Source organism: Rhinatrema bivittatum, chromosome 1 (assembly GCF_901001135.1).
Source record: "Rhinatrema bivittatum chromosome 1, aRhiBiv1.1, whole genome shotgun sequence".
In the NCBI taxonomy this organism is placed as follows: domain Eukaryota; kingdom Metazoa; phylum Chordata; class Amphibia; order Gymnophiona; family Rhinatrematidae; genus Rhinatrema; species Rhinatrema bivittatum.
The window spans coordinates 2,789,337-2,806,757 of NC_042615.1; the positions used below are offsets into that span (position 1 = coordinate 2,789,337).

The window sequence follows — 17,421 nt, forward strand, 5'->3', positions numbered from 1 at the left end:
ACTGTTTATGAGCTGCCTTTCCACTGAAAAATGCTTGCTCTCTTGCCAGGGGTACAAATTCCAGTACCCACACCTCTGCTTTCTGGTGCTTTTTCCTCCTGGTGCTGTTCTACCAAAGGGAATAAACGTGAAGTATCCTGAAAGGGCCAGGTTACAGAGTTTGAGCCAGCGTGGTTGTACCGGAGGAAAATCTTGTCAAAGCTCATCAGTTTCTTTCACTGCGTGATGAAGGAATTAGCTGGACAGCGGGATTGTATTAAGGAATTTGCTACTCCCTGCCAGCCAGGTGTACTAAACAGATGCTTAGTGCATCCTTCAGCATGTCACTTTCCTCCCTGTGCTCAGACTGGGAGTGTAAGCTCTTCCAGGAAGCCCTTGTTGTGTTCTATAAATAGTAAATGATAATATTTTTCTCTCTTTCTCTGGCATCACGCAGCGCATTACATAAAATGTTGCATAACCTCAGGATCACAGGAGCATTCCAGCCAGGATGAGAAATGATTGTTAGCAGCTCAGATATTTATTTGATGATGTAGGATAGTATATTTATTCAATGAATGAATGAATAAGCAGCTGTGCTGAGCCCCACCCTGTAACCCCGGGTGCAGAGCCTCAGTAGGAAGGAATGTGAGGGTAGTGAGTGACACCTGGTGAGTCTCCCACCCACGCCCGTCCCAGAGGGTGCACAATCTAAGTGCAATGATCCATGCTCGAGTGATTGAACTGGTACATTAGATGTCTTCCCCCAGGCCTTTTTTATGTCACATCATGGCTAACCTCGCTTGCTCTTTGTCTGTAATAGAAACATAGAAATGACGGCAGAAGAAGACCAAATGGCCCATCCAGTCTGCCCAGCAAGCTTTCACACTTATTTTCTCATACTTATCTGTTACTCTGACTGCTGAGTTCAGGGCCCTTATTGGTAACTTTTTGATTCTAATTTCCTTCCATCCCCACCATTGATACAGAGAGCAGTGTTGGAGCTGCATCAAAGTGAAGTATAAGGCTTAATGTATGAGGGTAGTAAACGTCGTATTGAGCAAATTACCCTGATGTTTGTATACTCATACTGCTCAGATCAATGCCTTGTTAAGAACATAAGAAAATGCCATACTGGGTCAGACCAAGGGTCCATCAAGCCCAGCATCCTGTTTCCAACAGTGGCCAATCCAGGCCATAAGAACCTGGCAAGTACCCAAAAACTAAGTCTATTCCATGTAACCATTGCTAATGGCAGTGGCTATTCTCTAAGTGAACTTAATAGCAGGTAATGGACTTCTCCTCCAAGAACTTATCCAATCCTTTTTTAAACACAGCTATACTAACTGCACTAACCACATCCTCTGGCAACAAATTCCAGAGTTTAATTGTGCGTTGAGTAAAAAAGAACTTTCTCCGATTAGTTTTAAATGTGCCCCATGCTAACTTCATGGAGTGCCCCCTAGTCTTTCTACTATCCGAAAGAGTAAATAACCGATTCACATCTACCCGTTCTAGACCTCTCATGATTTTAAACACCTCTATCATATCCTCCCTCAGCCGTCTCTTCTCCAAGCTGAAAAGTCCTAACCTCTTTAGTCTTTCCTCATAGGGGAGTTGTTCCATTCCCCCCTGCTGTTGAAGCAGTGAGCTATACTGGATATGCTTTCCAAAGTGAAGTATCAGGCTTAATTTGTTAGGGGTAGTAACCGCCGCAATAAGCAAGCTACTCTTGTGCTTATTTGTTTACCCAGTCTGTGCAGTTCAGTTCTTGCTGGTTGTTGTCTGAATATAAATCATCTTTTCTTCATTCCCCCTGCCGTTGAAGCAGTGAGCTATACTGGATATGCTTTCCAAGTGAAGTAATAGGCTTAATTGGTTCAGGGTAGAAACCGCAGCAACAAACAATGTTTTTCTATCTGCTAAGCCTTTTCTGTGCATACATTTTCTGATTTGTGCACATTTTCAAACTCCGATGCATTAATGTACCTTTAGTTTGCTGCACTGGGAACTGAATGAGCCTGTGCGTTAGATGACTGCATGCTGAATTTCAGCCCATGCTTTTAACACTCAGCTTTTTGCATTGGTCCTGATATGAGGCTCAAAGTGGGCGGACTCAAGGGAGCCATAAGGAAGGTATTTCTTCATAGAAAGGGGGGTGGGGACATGCAATATCAGAATTCGCCAACAAGTACGTTTTCAAAGGGCCACACTCCTAAATAACAGGGGTTACGCGCGTAGAAGTGCAGGGCCAAAAGAAAGGGGCGGGCTGGGAGGCGTGGTCCGGATGGGGGGGGGGGGGTGGGGGCGGTGAGCTGGGAGAGCGCCATTCGACACTGTCCCGGGGAAGCGCGCGCCGGTCAGATTACTTCCTGCTCCAGAGGAGCCAAAATAATCCAACAAAAAAAGAGTAAGTAGCTAGGAAGGGATCGGAGAGAGAGAGAGGGGACAGGGTAGGGAGGTTAGGGAGGAGGGTAGGGAAGTTCTACTCCCGTCGCAGCGCTTGGGCTTTTAAAATTTCCCCCTCACGAGCGCGGAGGAGGCCATCTGCCCGCACATGCGCCCATGGATGTTAAAATATGTGCACGCAGATATCGTATTTTATTACACGGCACACGCCGACGTACACGTGTTATAAAATAGCCGTGTCCATGTGTGCACGGGGTCTTAAAATCAACCCCTGTATTCCTTATCCAGCTAACTCAGCTCCATCCCGGAAAGCGCCCAACTTATGCAGTCAGATTTTAGCTGGATAATGAGGTATCTGGCTAACATTTAGTCAGATAAGTGCCCAGCTGTTTAGGGAGTGGAGGTGTAGCTCAGGGGTTACAGCAGCAGTTGCCACTCCTTGTGAGCTAGAGCGAGTTACTTCACTCTCAGCTACAGACTCAGACTGGGGACAGAGAAATAACCTACAGTACTTGAATGTAAGCCACTTGAAGGACCTAAAAAGCAGAATATAAATAAATACATTTGGCCAGGTACTGTAACTCCTTTGAATATGGACCTCTTAGTTGCAGTGTGAAGCCTGACGTGAAGTGGGGACCGCAGGGAAGTAAATGAGCAGATACACCCTTCATTTTCCTTCCTGTTCTTGGTGCTGGATGGCACAGTGATTTTGTTCCTGGTGCCCGCGGATGCCCTGAGACGGGTGATTTGTCTCTTATGCTGCATACTAGGGTGGTAGGTGAGCTGTGGTTGCTGTGGTGTAGACAAGCGGCTGCCTTTCTATATATCCTGTAGGTGGAAGGGGTGCGATGGACTGCCCAGGCGATGGAGCCACATCCCCGTGAGAGAGGATTCTGCAGACTCTTCATCTTGTGTTGTGGAAGGAGGAAAATTGCTGCTGATGTGATGCTCTACCACTAGGAAGATATCAAGAAAGACTCTGACGGACTTAGCGACATTACTCAAGGATACAAAAACCTTTCTAATGTTCCAGGAGAAGGGTAAAGCCGGAGAGGATTGCTTCTGGTGCCTGTGAGACATAACCGACATAGAAGATTCGCGGTACGATTTGTTCAAAATGGGTGTGAAGGTGTAGCAGCCATCCCCCTGTAAGCAGGGCTGCCAGCAAGTCCAGGCTTTATCAATCACACTAGTACCAATTCCCACACGACATTAAACAGTACAGTAACATCTTGGAATATCAATCCCCACAAGACATCACTTACCCCTTTTATTCCCCCCTCTGCATGCATTCCTGAAAGTCTCACCCACATAGCAAATGACTGCAGATAAAGACCAAAATGGTCCATCCAGTCTGCCCAGCAAGGTTTTTTTTTAAGGGTAGCAACTGCCATTCGGTGCAGGCTGCCCCCAAGCCTTCTGTTAAGGGTGCAAAGTGCCGCTCTGTGCATATTACCCTCAGACAGAAATGTAAACTTTAGTTGTAATGAAACTTTCCCATTTCTTCATTTATATTCTCCAACATTAGGGATCCTCTGTGTTTATCCAACGCCCTTTTGGATTTGAGTACTGTTCTTGTCTTCACCACCTCTTCCAGGAGGGCATTCCATGCATCCGCCATCCTTTCTGTGAAGAAATATTTCCTGACGTTGTTCCTTAGTTTTACAGATTCCTTTCCATCAGAAAAGATGTAAGAATTCAGCTGGGCCAATGGTTGCTGTAGGTCTTTTGGTGGATTTGCATTATCCCTGATGAATCAAGACTAGACCTTAACACTTGGGTCATTGCCTCTGCCTTCCTGGATTACTTGGTTCGTACCCTTCCTACAAAACCACTGAAGTTTTGCCATTGTGTCCACATCCCTCCCAGAGGGACTACAACTCTGCCACTGGGTCTACACCCTTCCTGGGTAAACAGAGTTCTTCAGCTCCTTTGCAGCTTAGCCCATAGCGCTCCTAGGGGGAACCACAGCTTCTGGTTCCTCCCTGTCTTTTGGCTTGCCTTTGGTTCCTCCATGATTAGGAGGTCCTTCACCCAGTGACTTTAGCTCTGCTAAGCCTATGGCCTGCTTTGCCTTTCTTATCAAGGCTTTGCATCTAACATGTCAGTGCTTATGCTGTTTCCTGTTTTCTTCATTTGCATGCCTTTTCCATTTTTCTTAACGATGCTCTTTTAGCTATAATAGCCTCTCACCCCACCTTTGAACCATGCCTTTTAGCCTTCTTTCCACCTTTTGTAATGCGTGGAATACATCTGGTCTGGGCTTCCAAGATGCTACTTTTAAACAAGGGTATAACATTCCCTTGGTCTTACTACTGAGATAGGTGGAAATATTCAACACTACCAATTCTATAATCCTCCCCACCTCAAGAAATCACAGTATATTATATGACCTTCATAATAGGTGTCATCAAGATGTGTTTTAATACCATATATTATCTGCCTTATATTTAATCACTGATCAGTCACATACATGCAAATTTTTAAAAATATTTTTTAAGCAAATAAAAATCTCAGTTCAATTCCATGTATCTTGTATCCCAGATATGACTTATCTAAATTGTTGACCACCTCCATAATCTCATAGCCAGTGTACTTGAAACACCATTGTAAGCTTATAACCAATGGATTCCTGAATCACCCATTGCCGGGGTGCTTGAGACTTATTTTCATGCCTGGATTTGATATGGGACTCTGCCTCTTCAGACTAATTCCATGTGACTCCCATGTTATCTGACCTCTGATTAAGTTATACATGTATACTCTGACTATTTCACTGCTACAGAGTAACCACAGCTTCACCAACCAGTGCAACCCCATTCCTACGGTCTTCTTACCATGTTTCACAAGAGACAAGTTATGAATTCAGACTTGCACACATGTAAAGACATACTCTCAGGGTACAGCACCTTCATTCTTTATCCTTCTCATATACACTATCTGCCTTCTTCCCCTTGCCATGCAACAGGAGTAACCAACAGAGATTACATCTCATAGGTGGCTGTATGCATGCTTACTCTGTTGATCACTGCCTAAAACCTGTCTTAGTACTTCTTCAATGCATGCATGCTTGCAAGTCAAGGTATGGGTTATGCCTAGAAGCTGAAGAGCTTTAAATCATATATATCCACAATATACAGTTGGGTACAAAAGTTTAGGCACCCTGCTCAAACTGTATCTTTCAGAGAATCTGTAATTGAACTGACACAACCTCTACATAGTACAAATTTCAACACAATATTGTTCTTTAATTTTTAATGCTAAATTATTATTTATATGCTGATTTTAATACATTAAAATACAACAGTTGAAATTGCTAGCTGGAAATATCTAGTGATTTTTTTTCTAGCCTTCCCCTACTTTATAAGAGTGAATTATCTTCATTTTCAAATGTTCAGACAGCTGCTGCTTAGTGGAGCCCATGGTTGTTGAAAGTATAGAGAACAACAGTCACAACCTGAGATGTTAGAAGTTCAGAATATTTGTTCAAGGGTGGAATTGTCTTCAACTGAATAATTGAAGGCTTAATGAGTCAATCAACTTTTCGGGCCTTATTAACAATTTTTTAAAATATTGGTAATGATACAATTGGCAGGATGTCCAAACTTTTTACACATGCTATATTCACTTTTTTATTATTTTTAATCTGTTAAAATCAGCAAAAAAAATAGTAATTTTGCATTAAAAATTGCAGAAATATTTTTATTTATTTATTTATACCTTTTATATACCGACTTTCATGATACAATCATATCAAATCGATTTACATGGAACGGGGATGAACAACAATAACGAAGAGGATGCCAGATGCAAAAGTTACAATGAACAGGGGTGATGGAACTAGGAAGGAGAAGCAACCAGAGGTGGAGAAGTAACTCGATAACTATAACAAAGTAAAAGCATTGTTCAAGATAGCGTGCCCTAAACAGGAGGATTTAGTATGTGATCTGAGGCATTGTTGATGCCGGCCTAGGTTGGGTGAAAGGCTTGTTGAAACAACCAAGTTTTAAGTTTTTTCCTGAAAGTCAACAGACAAGGTTCCTGTCTGAGATCAGGAGGGATGACATTCCAAATGGCTGGTCCCGCTGTCGAGAAGGCCCGTTCTCTGGTGGTTGTCAGGTGGGTAGATTTGGAAGAAGGGACATGCAGGGATTCTTTGTAGGCTTCCCTAATGGGTCTTGAAGAGGTGTGGAGTTTGAGTGGGAGTTGCAGGTCAATGGGGAGCTGGTGGTGAATGGTTTTATGAATGGTGGTAAGGGATTTGTGAAGGATTCTGTAGCTTATTGGAAGCCAATGTAGATCTCTGAGGATGTCATGTTTGATTTTGTACACAACTACATGAATCAAAAGATTCCAATATTCAAACATATATAACAAGAAGAATCACATATATTTCACAACACATTTTTAGAAATCTTTAATCAATTAATAAAAAGTTTAAAAATATCTTATCTTATGGTGCACAGTTATAATCCAGCAATAATTTTATAATCCCTGAATATCAAAAATTGTTGTCAATTCTGTAACATATAGCATAGCAATATATATTAAAAACACATCTTACATCCAGGGCGTTTCTTACAAACAGAAAGATGTAACAACAACGAAGTTGTCAGACTTGGTTATTAAGAGGCATTAAGAGAATCCAGCAAGGGGATCAACTATCGCTGCGACTGCACATAAGATAGTGAGGAGAACAATGTGCAGCAGTGGCGTTCTTCTCATTATTTAAACATTTGTGTGACATCTTTTTGGAAAATAGTTTGGTAATAACAGGAAGAGTATATGATGTGGAGGGCATCTATGATCGAGGAGAGCCCAACAGATTCAAAACGTGCAAGTTTGCTTAACTCTTAGACATTTGACAATCCAATTATGGACCTTAATTTATGAGAGCAGCTATTAATATAGAATATTACTGAAACTGTGACATCTTTACACAGCATCATCTAGGATTAAGTGTCGGTACACGTTCCCTGAGGAAGCCCACATTGGGTGAATCAGAGAGGATCCTACTTTGTCGGGACGCATTCAATAATTGAAAGATCTCTATCTTAATGGGATATTTCAGACACATTCTTTCCGGGGACGCATTCAGTAATTGGAAGATCCCTATCTTATTGGGACATTTCAGACATTCTTTCTGTTTATATAGCATACATTGTCTCATTTATTTATTTTATTTATTTATTTATATGCTTTTGAACTATACCGACATTCATAGGCCGGTTTACAATCAACATTGCAGTATTGAGCCAGAAAGTTACAAAAAACAGGGAGGGGAAGAGGGAGCAGGAGAGAAAGGAGGAGAAGAAGGGGGCAAGGGGATAGAAAGCACGCAAGGAGCGGGAGGGATAGAATTAGTCATCAGTAAAGGGAGAGAGAAAATATAGGAACTGTTTTAACAACTGAGATATGATAACAATTTACATATTTACACAAACGACATTTCCATAGGGTGCAATTCAAGGTTAGCAGTTGAATGGGGTGGGCGGGAGGAGGGGAGGCAGAATATGGGTTTAGGTCTGGTTGCATTCAGGGAGGAGCAACACATTATAAGGAGGATTTTAATTGTCATTATTGATCGTATTGGATGTTTGCATGTTGAATGTAGAGTAGCAATTAGATAGGGCTGAGTGGTATGAGTGGATGTAAGGTATGTTTGTAATATATATTGCCTTGCTATATGTTATAGAATTTCGAACAATTTTTGATATTCAGGGATTGTAAAATTATTGCTGGATTTTAACTATGCACAGGGGTGGTTCTATAATGATGCAGGGTGAGGTGGCCGCTTCAGGCGGAAGAATCTTGAGGTGGCAAAAAATGCTTCTATCAGAACGCCACTGTAGCATCCGCCTCATCCTGCCTGCCCCTGCCACGGCTGCCAATCCAGGCCGGCAGCAGCAGAAAAGAAGAGGGTCGGTGCCGTGGACCGCCGACGCCAGAGGCTAGGCCGGCAGCAGCTGAAGGGAGGAGGGACGCTGATGCCACCGGAGGCCAGGCCGGCAGCATGGAGGAGGGACACTGCCTCCACCGGAGGCTAGGGCGGCAGCATGGAGGAGGGACACAGAGGCTGCCGGAGGCCAGGCCGGCAGCACGGAGGAGGGACACTGCCCCTGGAGGCCAGGCCGGCAGCACGGAGGAGGGACACATAGGCCGCCGGAGGCCAGGCCGGCAGCATGGAGGAGGGACACAGAGGCCGCCGGAGGCCAGGCCGGCAGCATGGAGGAGGGACACTGCCCCTGGAGGCCAGGCCGGCAGCACGGAGGAGGGACACATAGGCCGCCGGAGGCCAGGCCGGCAGCATGGAGGAGGGACACAGAGGCCGCCGGAGGCCAGGCCGGCAGCATGGAGGAGGGACACAGAGGCCGCCGGAGGCCAGGCCGGCAGCATGGAGGAGGGACACATAGGCCGCCGGAGGCCAGGCCGGCAGCATGGAGGAGGGACACAGAGGCCGCCGGAGGCCAGGCCGGCAGCATGGAGGAGGGACACATAGGCCGCCGGAGGCCAGGCTGGCACACCAGCTGCAGCCGAAGGGAGGAGGGGCATGGGCAGAGCGAGAGTGGGCAGAGAGAGGGGCTGCCATCTCACCCTCGCCTCAGGCGGCAGATTGCCTTGAGCCGCCCCTGACTGTGCATCATGATATTTTTAAACTTTTTGTTAATCGATTAAAGATTTCAAAACATTTGTTGTGAAATATATCTGATTCCTTTATTGTTTTGTGTGTTTTACTTTGTATCATGTAGAAGTTGTATGAGCTTCTGTTCATTTAGGGACTCAAGGAAACAATTTAAGCAAGGGTGCCTAAACGTTTGCACACAACGGCATACATCAGCAGCAGGCACTGTTAGACGTTGTCCTCTTACAGCTTATGATAACATTGGAAACTTCAAGGCAATCTGCCCCTCCGAGTATCACTCCTGCTTTGTGGAGCCAGACTCCTCCGCATACTGTACCCATCAGGAGCCGAATTATCTGCGCTTCCTAAAGAGATCAAAGCTTGGCTCTTTGACCAGGCATCCTTAAGTTAAACACTTACTTGCTGTGCCCAGGCTTCTGTTAATAGATGCATGGTTTTATACTGTACTTGTTTATTTTATGAATACTTTTTGCAAACTATTTTTGACTGTACCCTGCCTCAAGGTTTACTTGTAAGTAATAAGCGAGTAATCAAATATAATAAATAACATTTCTAAATTTATTAATCGCTAAATAAAACCCATGCTTTATGTGTTTGTCATGGAGCCACGTTGAGTGTTGTATCTGCGCTGGGATTGGTTTCAGGAGAGCTGACCTGTGTGTGACTTGGTAAAATCTTCACTTGCATGTTAAAACGGGACTTAATGTGAAATATTGTAAGCGTTACCTAGGGCCTGCTAATGCTTACCCTCAAAAGCATGGCCTCGGTACTGACACAGGCGTCAAACGTGTAACATCCATGCTAGCTACTGGGAAATACCCCATGCTTATGAGATAAGACAACAGTGGGGAGATTTCCTCCTGCCCCCGACCTCCACGTAAAGGTTGTGCCAATCCCCCCCCCTCCCAGTGCAGATCCCAAGTGACACGTGCAATGTCCCCAAGCTTCCCCTTCAGAACAGCTGCAGAAGCCCCCCCCCAGGTCATCACCCTCTCGATCCCCTGTGTACAAGAATGCAGACAATACCTGACAGCCTTCACCCGCCCTTCCAGAATGGGCATCTACCTTTCTGGAGGAGCCTCCTGCCACGAGGGGCCACTTCACTACACTTGCAGTGTAAAATATTAGAGGGTAGCAGAAAAATACAAATTGGCCTATCCAGTCTGCCCAGTTATTCCTGTTTGTACTGCAAGGATATATTCCTGCCAGCCGTAGAAGCTTGGTTACTTGTAGGATATTGCTTCTTATCCAAGACAGTTTTGTTTGTTTCCTTCTTGGTTCACTCACACCTGCTCACTGTGGAGGTACTTTCCAAATGGATTTGTGTGTGTAAAACTAGCATATACTGTAGACATTTTCAAAATCCCATTTCTGTGCATAAATCCTTTTGAAAATAACCTCCTGTGGGTGAATGAGTAGATACTGTGAATTCATGGTGCTCACTGTGAATAAATGAGTAGAAGCTGTGAGTGAGTGGCATTCAATGTGGGTTCATGAGTAGATGCTGTGAGTGTAAGGTTCTCAGTGAATGAGTAGATGCTGTGAGTGCATGAGTAGATTCTGTGAGTGTGACGCACTCTGTGTGAATGAGTAGATGTGAGTGCAAGGCTCTTACTGTTGGTGCATGGGTAGATTCTGTGAGTGCAAGGTTCTTAGTGAATTAGTAGATGCTGTGAGTGCAAGGTGCTTTTACTGTGAGTGAGTAGATGTGAGTGCAAGAGTAGATTCAGTGAGTGAGGAACTCGCTGTGTGTGAATAAATAGATGCTTGAGTGCATGAGTAGATGCAGTAAGTAAATGAGTAGATGCTGTGATTGCGTGGCGCTCACTGTGAGTTCATGAGTAGATGCTGTGAGTGGAAGGCACTCACTGAGTGCATAAGTAGATGGTGTGAATGCTCAGTTTGAATGAATGGATGCTGTGAGTGCATGGTGCTCACTGAGAAAATGAGTAGATGCTGTGATGGCACTCATTGAGTACACGAGTAGATGCTTTGAGTGCATGTGCAGATGCTGTGAGTGAATGAGTAGATGTGAGTGTGAGCCATTCACTGTTAGTAAATGAGTTGATGCTTTGAGTGCAAGGTGCTCACCGTGAGTGCATGTGCAGATGCTTTGAGTGAATGAGTAGATGTGCGTGCATGAGTTGATGTGAGTGTGAGGCATTCACTGTCGGGCGGATTTTAAATGCCCTGCTCGCGTAAATCCGTCTGGCGTGCCGTCACCCGACCCGGGGGCTGGTCCCGAGGCCTCGACCACGCCCCCGGGCTGGCGCCACGCTCCTGGGCCTACCCTCGAAACGCCACCGACACGCCCCCGACCCGCCCCTTTGACAAAGCCCCGGGACTTACGCGCGTCCCGGGGCTCTGCGCGCACCGGCGGCCTAAGCAAAATAGGCGCGCGTAAATCTGCCCGGATTTACACGCGCAGGGCATTTAAAATCTGCCCGATTTTGCATAGGCTGCTGGCGCGCGCAGAGCCCCGGGACGCGTGTAAGTCCCGGGGTTTTTTTAAGGGGGCGTGTCGGGGGCGGGGCCGAATGATGAGGTGTTTCGGGGGCGGGACGCGGCATTTCGGGGCCGGGACCGGGGGCGTGGTGCAGGCCCAGGGGCGTGGTCGAGGCCTCCGGACCAGCCCCCGGGTCGGATGACGGCACGCCAGCAGTCCGCTGGCGCCCGTAGATTTACGTCTGCTTCTAGCAGGCGTAAATCGAGGTACAAAGGTAAGGGGGGGGGTTTAGATAGGGCCGGGGGGGTGGGTTAGGGAGGGGAAGGTGAGGGGAGGGTGAAAGACAGTTCCCTCCGAGGCCGCTCCGATTTTGGAGCGGCCTCGGAGGAAACGGAGGCAGGCTGCGCGGCTCGGCGCGCGCAGGCTGCCCAAAATCGGCAGCCTTGCGTGCGCCGATCCCGGATTTTATAAGATACGCGCAGCTATGCGCGTATCTTATAAAATCCAGCGTACTTTTGTTTGCGCCTGCTGCGCGAACAAAAGTACGCGATCGCACTCTTTTTTAAAATCTACCCCTGTGACTAAATAAGTTGATGCTTTGAGTGCAAGGTGCTCACTGTGAGTGAATGAGTTGATGTGAGTGTGAGGCATTCTCTGTGAGTGAATGAGTAGATGCTGTGAGTACTTGAGTTGGTGAACACCAATGCTACCACTTTTTTGCCCCGATTTTTCATCACCGTTTCACCTTTTCCCTGCTCTTTATCTCTTCTTGCCCTAACAAAGTTAACTGCCTTTTGGATTTTCTCATATTTCCTTCCTCTGCCTTGCCCGGAGCCTGCATTTCTCCTCCCTCCACCTTTCTTCTCTTCTTTCCTTCCCTTCCCTGCGATTCCCCCGCGTTTCTCTTTCTCTTCCCCCGCCCGCCCGCCCGCCCTTCTCACCCCAATCTCACTTACAGACCTTCATGCTCTTTCCTTCATCTCTTCTACCCATTCCGCATCCCTTCCCCTCCGTAAGACACCGCTCCACCACCCCTCCTCCCATCCTTCCTCATGCTCTCCGCTGCTCGGGCTGCCGTGATCGGCCCCTCTCCCCTCTCCCCTCTCGCAATTGCCCTGCCCTCACTCTCTTCTCTATTAGTTGGGCCTGTGGCAGGCGTGAGCAGTGTCCGTGTGAGGGTCCCGGTGAAGCCGCGTGCCGTTTGGCCCGCTCGATGCCACTCGTTAGGGGGTGAATGCGATGCGGTGTTTGTCCAGGGTGAGGAAGCTTTGGGTTGCACAATGCGAGGGAGAAGAGAGTTCGGGCCTCAGCAGGGGATGTGAGACAGGAAGGCAGGGAGAGGATATTTTTTTTTTTTTTATTTCCGTTTGGGCACTTACTCATTGTGTTTATTGGACATGACCCCTCCCTAACGTCAGCGAGGCCTCCTGATCCCTGCGTGGGCTCCGTGTGTTGCTGCCTTGCAGCCCCGTGGTAAGAAGATGAGAAAGCGTGCGCGTCTGGTACCCTTTTCTGTACTAAAGCACAAACGGCAGCTCCTGCAGCCCGCCAGGAAGCCTCTTTCTTTCACTAAAGTTGTGTCGTGATCTGCAGTCAAGTGTAGCACTTATAGGAGTCAGGGTTCTTTGCAGGGAGAGTGGGTAGTAACATCACTTTATTTCTCATTAAGGGGCAGTGTTTCAGAGGCGGCGCTCCTCTTCCCACGGCGCGGTGCAGCGGGGTGGCTCTCACAGGTCCTCCGTCTCTGGCACGGCGGCGGCCGGGGGCTGCGAGAGCACGATGATCGGCATGTTCTTGGTCAGCCAGCCCTGAGCAGCCCTGTTGAAGGAGCGCCTGTCGCGCAGGGGGTTCACCAGCATGGCGAGGGAAGGGTCGTTCAGCATGGAAAAGTTGAACTCGGGCACCCTGTAGGTGACCAACCTCGCCGCGTGCTCGAAGCCGCCGAAGGGAGTGGCCGCCCTGTGGATGTCAGAGGAAGGTGAAAACATTGGTTACAAGATGCAAGAGAATCTCTGTTATTCCACGGCCTCCCGCCTAAGCATTCTGGAAATCTGAAATATTTCACAGGAAGAGAAAACACACAATAAAGCCCCCATCACGGTGAGAAGAGGAAAAGCCAGAGGCTGAAATTACACCCGGCCCCAGAATGAGCACGGGAGAGGAGGCTAAGGTGGAGAGACAGCACAAGCAGGCACAGGGAAAGGAGAATCGATGCATGCACAGGGTAATCTCAGAACAAAAGTGCGTCCCCCCCTTCGTTCTGTACACATGCCGGAGCCGCTGAGTCAGCCCGTGTGCAGCTCTTTCCTGCAGCAGACCCCAGGAAGTCACAGAGCACCCAGCCTTCACAGAGACCATGCCTATCGCAAGCAAGAATCCCTTATTTGCTATAAATAAGGACCTTCGTTTTTAATTTTTATTCTGTTTTTCACCTGGAATTTATCAGCATTTATTATAATGAACAAAAAACGGGAGAAAAATCAGTGAGAAAAAATTATCCAGCTCTTAGATTACAAAATCACGGATTGAACCAAGACTGTCAACATCTGCCCACAATCCTGAGAAGGTGTCATTTCACCATCTTGCCTCCTCCTCCTCCTCCTCCTGAGGACCCTTAGGGAGGGGATGTCCACACTCCCACATCCTCTCACTGAAGGAGGGACCTGTGTGCTCTCCAGCCCTCATTAAAGCTTCATCATTGCATAATTCTTAAATTGTTCTCATCTTACAGCCCACAGATAATCTTTTCTCCAGGACCAAGAAAGCTGCTAGCTCACTACACACTTGAAAGACTATTTATTTATTTATTTATTTATTTAGGAGTTTTATATACCATCGTTCCAAAAGAAGAACCCAATGGTTCTATTCTGGGTTTATATTCTAGGTCAAAATTCAAATTCTGGGTTAACACAACAACAAATCCATATTCTAGGTAAACACAGCATCAAAAACACGTTAGCTAGGGGGCTGTGACAGTAGTTTGTAATCCATAACTTCCATTTCAATATCCTTCACGTATTAGTCAGTAAGTTGTCAAAATACATTGGCGCATGTGGAAAACAGAATTTCAGAAATGGATTTGGTGGTATGGATACTCAGTCAGAGTGAAACACGCTGAATTAGAAAGAGATACTTGATAGCTTAATTTCACAATAAAACAACCAATAACAAAATTACCACCATTAAAATTGGTTCATACTTAGAAACTCCCCGAATGCAGTTGAAGAGCAGGACTGACTTATCTGTTCCTTACAAATGAAGCCAGGGGTCCAGGGAGAGGAATGATCAGCAGAAAAAGGGAGGAGATATTGCCCTGTTCAGGTACCTGGTAAGATCTCACGTGGGAATACTGAGTACAATTCTGGAGGCCGCACCTTCAAAGGATAGAAACAGGATGGAGTCTGTCCAGAGGGAGGCCACTAAAAGGGTCAGTGGTCTTCTTTCTAAGGCATATGGGGATTGTGAAGCAGTGCTCTAGGGTTCCCCTATTTACCTGCGTAGGACCAGGCTAGATGCCTGGTCCAACTTAAAATTCCTTAAGGAGAGTATGCTCTATGGGCAAGATCCTGCAGGGCAGGTGGGCTCAGAGGGCATAATCAGAGACTGTGAAATAAGAGCTGGGGTCCAGGTAGGGATAACCAGACCAGGCCCTGGTCTCCAGGAGGAAGGCAGCTTCTGTTACTTAACACTGTCCAAACACTTAGCTGAGATGAAGCTGAACTGTGAGTACTGAGGGACGCAGTACTGAACTGTAACTAAAGAGAATACACTGTTCTCAAGGGAATACTGTCTACTGTTGTGCATGTGTGAAACTGTAATAAAGGTATACTGTTTTAAGCAAGGCTGGAATTAGACTAGTTTGCCTCCAGGTTTGAGGGAATCACTGCTCGTTCCCACATATGATGTCATTCATGCGATTTTTTTTCTAAAGCTTTGCACAGAAAAAAAAACCCCCAGCCTCCAAGAAAGTGTCTGTTTGGAGTTCAGAAAGAGTTGGTAAGAGGACCTGTAGTTCTAAATGTAGTATAGTACACAGGGGGCATGTGGCTCTAAAACAAAGTACAGAGTGCAGGGGTGCACAGAGCATGGTGGTTTGTAAAAGGGTGTGGCTCAGAAGCTGAACTGAAGGAAAAAAATCCCCAAAGTTTAAAATTTTCAGGTAGAGAGGAAACTGTGAGTGGGTCTGGTTGCAGGGACAGCCAGGGAATGGTTGGTTTATACCAGCTAACGTGAGAAGCTCATCTGGAGGTAGATTGGGAGTAAAATGTGATTTAGTCAATGCTGGTTATGCAGGCTTTTTTGTCTTGAAAAAAATAAAGAAGGAACATTGGTGCAGCAGGGCTGAGCTGAACAGGGTTCGACCATAAAAAGCTGCCAGAATGGCCTGTGAGTGTAGTGAATGGAAAAAGGGCGGAGCCCTCTTCCAGCAAGCAAGGCCCTCTACAGGGAAGGTGTGCAGCCACGAGAAAACCTGGAGTGGAGCAGCCATGTTCTCAGACTGCTGTACCAGAATACAGCAGTCTGAGAACATGGCTGATAGAAGGTGGCAAGCACTAATCCAGAATTTCCAGGAGAGAAATAGGAAGTTACAAGAGAGCCTTACAAGGAGGCAGCGGGTCTGAGCTGAGCAAAAACAGAATAAGGAAGCACACTGGGCTGTTGTCAGCTTCTATTTGGAGTGAAGCCTCGTGGCCTTTTCCAGAAGTGGTGACACATAGCGCCCAGGAAGGGGCACTACAAAGTGGCCAGTGGGCTGCATCACTGATTGGCCAGAGGATGATACTAAAAGTGGTCCTGAGGGTGCCGAAACACTACTTTGAGTCCAGAGACTGCTCCCGTGAGAAGCCCTGAGAAGGGGACTGAGAAGAACCCTGAGAAGTGTCTCAGAGTGCATTCGAGAGGGCAACACAGACTGCTTAAGAGGAGGTAGTATTCAGAAGTTGATAATTGGCGCTACAGGAGGTTCCAAGGAAGACCCTGTAGGGTGCCCAAATACTCCTATAGGGAGTCCAGAGACAATTCTCGTGAGAAGTCCAGAGAGAGAGGGCATGGAAAGGCAAGCACAAGATGCCATTGAGAGCCTAGAGGGTGGTGCTATGGAGACCCCAGTGAGTGAGGCTGCGGAGGAGCTCGCGACCAATTTGGGCGAATGGCTAGAGTGTACAGAGGTGGAAACTGCAGAGAACCCAGAGGGAGGTGCTGCAGGATCTACAGAGGATGAAACCATGGAGAGCCCAGAGAGAGGCACTGTGGAAACTCCAGCAACTGAGGATACAGAGGAGCCAAGGAGGGACTCTTCATCCGAGATACCAGATGCCAAGAAGCGGGCCCGGCTGGTTATAGAGGAACCAGCACTTGGGGTTCCCCAGTCGGTCCATAAAGCTCTATCAGGGTGGAATTCAAACCTGGAGCCAGCAAAGGACTCGGTTAAAGGACTGAGGATGTGCACTGTATGAACAACACACTGGGTGGTGGTCGTGACACTGTCAAGGATAAGCCTAAGAAATGGGTCACTAGGTCCCTGTACCCAAGCATAGCTGGTGGGAAGCCAGAGGAAAGGAAATGGGATGTCTTGGACTCTCCTGGATACAATCCAGGAGGGCGTAGAACCGCTTTGCCCAATGGGTCCAAGCTGAGTGTGACAGGGTCAATATGCTGGCCTGGGGAGGAAAGTTAAAACCCCAGGAGCCAGGAAACCCCAGGAACTAAGAACCCCAGGGAAGAAATTTAAGAGGAAAGGAAAACCAGGAGACAGGGGACTAGGGAGTCACATTGGTTCCTTCCCCCAGCAGTAAAGAGACGAGAGACACAGGTGTGGAAGGAATAGGGTGGAGCTCCCGGGAACCAAACCTGGCCACTAGGGGAGGAGCCTCCACCCTATTAAAATGAGCCTCACCCAGAGCAGCATCAGTCTCCTTCCAGGGACTGAAGAAGACGGATCCCA

The 17,421-nt window shown here is 47.0% G+C and overlaps 1 protein-coding gene across 1 annotated transcript in view; it reads right to left on the reverse strand.

The window, feature by feature from the left end:
- Nucleotides 1-12,758: 12,758 nt before the first annotated feature.
- The window catches only part of MYOZ2 (myozenin 2), a 74,330-nt gene continuing 69,667 nt past the window's right edge, over nucleotides 12,759-17,421 (reverse strand). The window contains exon 6 of the mRNA XM_029608102.1: nucleotides 12,759-13,436. Coding sequence (XP_029463962.1) covers nucleotides 13,205-13,436 — 232 coding nt within the window. The 3' untranslated portion in view covers nucleotides 12,759-13,204. The remainder of the gene's footprint in view (nucleotides 13,437-17,421) is intronic.